At 32.1% G+C, this 3,151-nt stretch overlaps 1 protein-coding gene across 1 annotated transcript; it reads left to right on the plus strand.

Moving 5' to 3' along the window:
- Positions 1 to 627: 627 nt before the first annotated feature.
- LOC109001229 lies at positions 628 to 1,033 on the plus strand (the record flags this gene model as incomplete). The annotated part of the gene is made up of 1 exon (XM_035686989.1): positions 628 to 1,033. A coding segment is annotated over one exon (406 nt), but the record flags the coding sequence as incomplete, so codon positions are not given.
- Between the last annotated feature and the right edge of the window lie 2,118 nt (positions 1,034 to 3,151).

Consider the following 3,151-nt stretch of genomic DNA (forward strand, 5'->3'; position numbering starts at 1 on the left):
CCTGACTAAGAGCTTGATGGGGCAATCCTCTGCACTTAACAACCATAAGGAGATATGGCCAAAAATCTGGAAGCTACAGGTGCCGAGTGTAGTTAGAACTTTCTTATGGAGGGCTGCCCACGAATCATTACCTACTAATCTCAACATTTGCAAGAGAAAAATCAGAAATAGCTCTTTTTGCCCAGCATGTAACCTGGAGGTAGAATCTGTTCTTCACGCCTTGTGGTCGTGTCCTTCAGTGCAGGATGTGTGGGCAGCTTGCTCGAGAAGTCTGCAAAAAATGAAGGTCAACTTCGAATCTTTCAAAGAGGTAATAGAGCATGCATTAACACATTTAAAAGAAGAAGAAACAGAAGAGCTTGCATGTACAGCTTATAAGGTGTGGAGGAGGAGGAATATTTCAGTTTTCGAAGAGAAATTCGAAGATCCCTCAAGGGTGGTTTTGTCCGCATCTCATCTATCAAAGGAGTTCAAAGAGGCGAATTATAGCAAATTAATGGGAGAACATGGCAGGCCATCCGACATAGAACCCTGGAGCCCCCCCCCCCCCCCCCCCCCCCCCCCCCCCCCCCCCCCACCCCTGAATGTTTATAAGGCTAATTGGGATGCTTCTGTTGATCAACTTAGTTGTAAAGTGGGGATAGGAGTGGTGGTAAGAAACTGGGAAGGGAAAATAATAGCAACATTAAGAGCTCCAAGGAGTTTGTTTCCAGACCCCAAACTAGCTGAGTCAGTGGCGGCTCTCAGAGCAGTTTTGCTTTGTAAGAATCTAGGAATAACAAGGTTAATTCTTGAAGGGGATGCCAAGAGTGTGGTGAAAGACATTAATAGCGAGACAGAGGATTGGAGCTCAACAGGCCTGATCATACAAGATATCAAAGAAGAACTAAAAAGTTTGTCTTTCGGATCATCACATTTCATTCCTAGATTGTCTAATTGTATTGCTCATTGCCTTGCAAAGGATGCACTTAAACTCTCTGAGGAGAGCATTTCAATGGAGGGAGTCCCTCCTTGTATCCATCATCTGATTTAAATGAATGAAGATCGTTTGTTTATTCAAAAAAAAATACTCAACTCAAATTATTTCATTATTATTCACAAATTATTTTTACTACTATTTACAAAATTCTCATTTCATATTATTCTCCAAAGAAGCCCTTCACTCTCTTCGTACAATCTTCATTTGCGTTAGTAGGCCTCGTTTGGCCTTAAATCCAAAAAATACTCAACTCAAACTATCTCATTACTATTCATAAATTATTTTTATTACTATTTAAAAAATTGTCATCTCATATTATTCTCCAAAGAAGCCCTTCGCGCTTTTTGTACATTCTTCATTTGCGTTAGTAGGCCTCGTTTGGATATTAAGGCCTAGTTTGGATATTGAGAAGTATTCTCATAATATTTCATTACTAGTTATTATTTTATTACTATTTTGCACCTACTTTTTATTACTATTCAATATTCCTATTATTACTTTTTCACTATTATTCACAGATTACTTGAATATATCTCACTATCCAGACACAACCTAAAGAATTGATGAATAGTAATGAAATAATTTGAGTTAAGATATTTTATTAGATTTTGAAAAAAAGAAAAAGAAAAAATTGACTAAAAATATTAGAAAGTTAAAATTATTTGAATATTATTTTTATTTAAAAATTTGAAAAAATTGTATTATTTTTTTTATTTTGTTTGTAAGTTTAATAAAGTTGTATTGATCTTCAAAAAAAAAAAAATAAAGTTGTATTGGATTTTGTATTTAGATAATGATTAGGTAATGATTAAATAAAAAGGTCGAAGATTCGAAATTGAAAAATATTTTATGTTTTAGTGATGTTTGGGAAAAAAGAGTTTTGCTACACAACCTCTACCACACTCCACATTTTTTTAAATTTTTAAATTTTTTTTTTGAATTTATTCCTTTTAAATTATTCTAAATTTTCTATTCATTATTCATATAATAAATATTTGATAAAATAAAAAAAAAATAAAAATTAAAAATAATGTGGAGTGTGGAGTGTTAGGAGGTTGTGAAGATTTTTTGGGGAAAAAAATATCTAATAATATCTGAGAATATTTTGTTACACAAACAAGACCTAATTTTGCATTGAGATAATTAAATATTAATAAAGATGAAGAAATGCAGAAAAAATACACATATATTAAGTGTAATAAAAAACTAAAAAAAAAGTAATAAAATATGTAGAAAAACCAGATTAAATTTAGAAAAATATCAATTTTTATTTTATAAAAAAATCAAGATATTCTGTAACGCCCGTCTTTATTGTGAGATTTTAGAAAATAATTTTAGAAAACGAGACGGGAGCTACTGAACCTTTTAAAACTTTTCTCTTCCCTTCCCAGGATATAAAAGATTCTATAGTTAAAATTTAAAACTTACTTTCGAGGATATAAAAGATTCTATAGTTAAAATTTAAAACTTACATTTATAAAACTAAGAGAGAGTTTTGCAGCGGAATTCATTTAATTAAAATACAAGTTCTTTTACAAAATATGATTTCATACGTTACATAAAATGTCTAGGCTTCTGTCACCTTTTTCTTTAGCGATGTATGTCCTAATGCTTCGTACTCATTTTATTCCTAAGAGGGGAGGGACACATATAAAAATAAAATGAGTCGAATACTTAATAAGCATTATTTCATACTGTAAAAATATACTAACATAAGTTTCATTCATGCATTTCACATTTATATACATATTTTACATAAAATATTTTCTGTTCTTTGAAAACATTACAAGGTAGGGTTTTTCTTTCAAAAAAATTTTCATTCCTCAAAACATTTTCCACCTTATACATTCCCTCACAAAACTAAAACATCTCATTCATCCAATTATTCTTATCACTTTACCTCTAACCGGTACACATTGTTTTCTCCCGTGTGTTGGAGTTAGCGTCTTTTAGATTTGATTCCGCCCATGGTCGCGAGTTGGGAATTCTTCAGTCAGGACGCAGCACTGGGTGCACTACCAGTACTACTTACCCGGCATTACAATCTGTTTAATCTATTGGTATCATCATTTATTCATTCAGTCATGGCCGTTACATAGCTTCCTACATTAAAATGTTCATTTCTTTTCAGTCTATTCCTTTCATTTCATTCATTCCTTTCATCAGTCCATT

The sequence above is a fragment of the Juglans regia genome, unplaced genomic scaffold (genome assembly GCF_001411555.2).
Source record: "Juglans regia cultivar Chandler unplaced genomic scaffold, Walnut 2.0 Scaffold_25388, whole genome shotgun sequence".
In the NCBI taxonomy this organism is placed as follows: domain Eukaryota; kingdom Viridiplantae; phylum Streptophyta; class Magnoliopsida; order Fagales; family Juglandaceae; genus Juglans; species Juglans regia.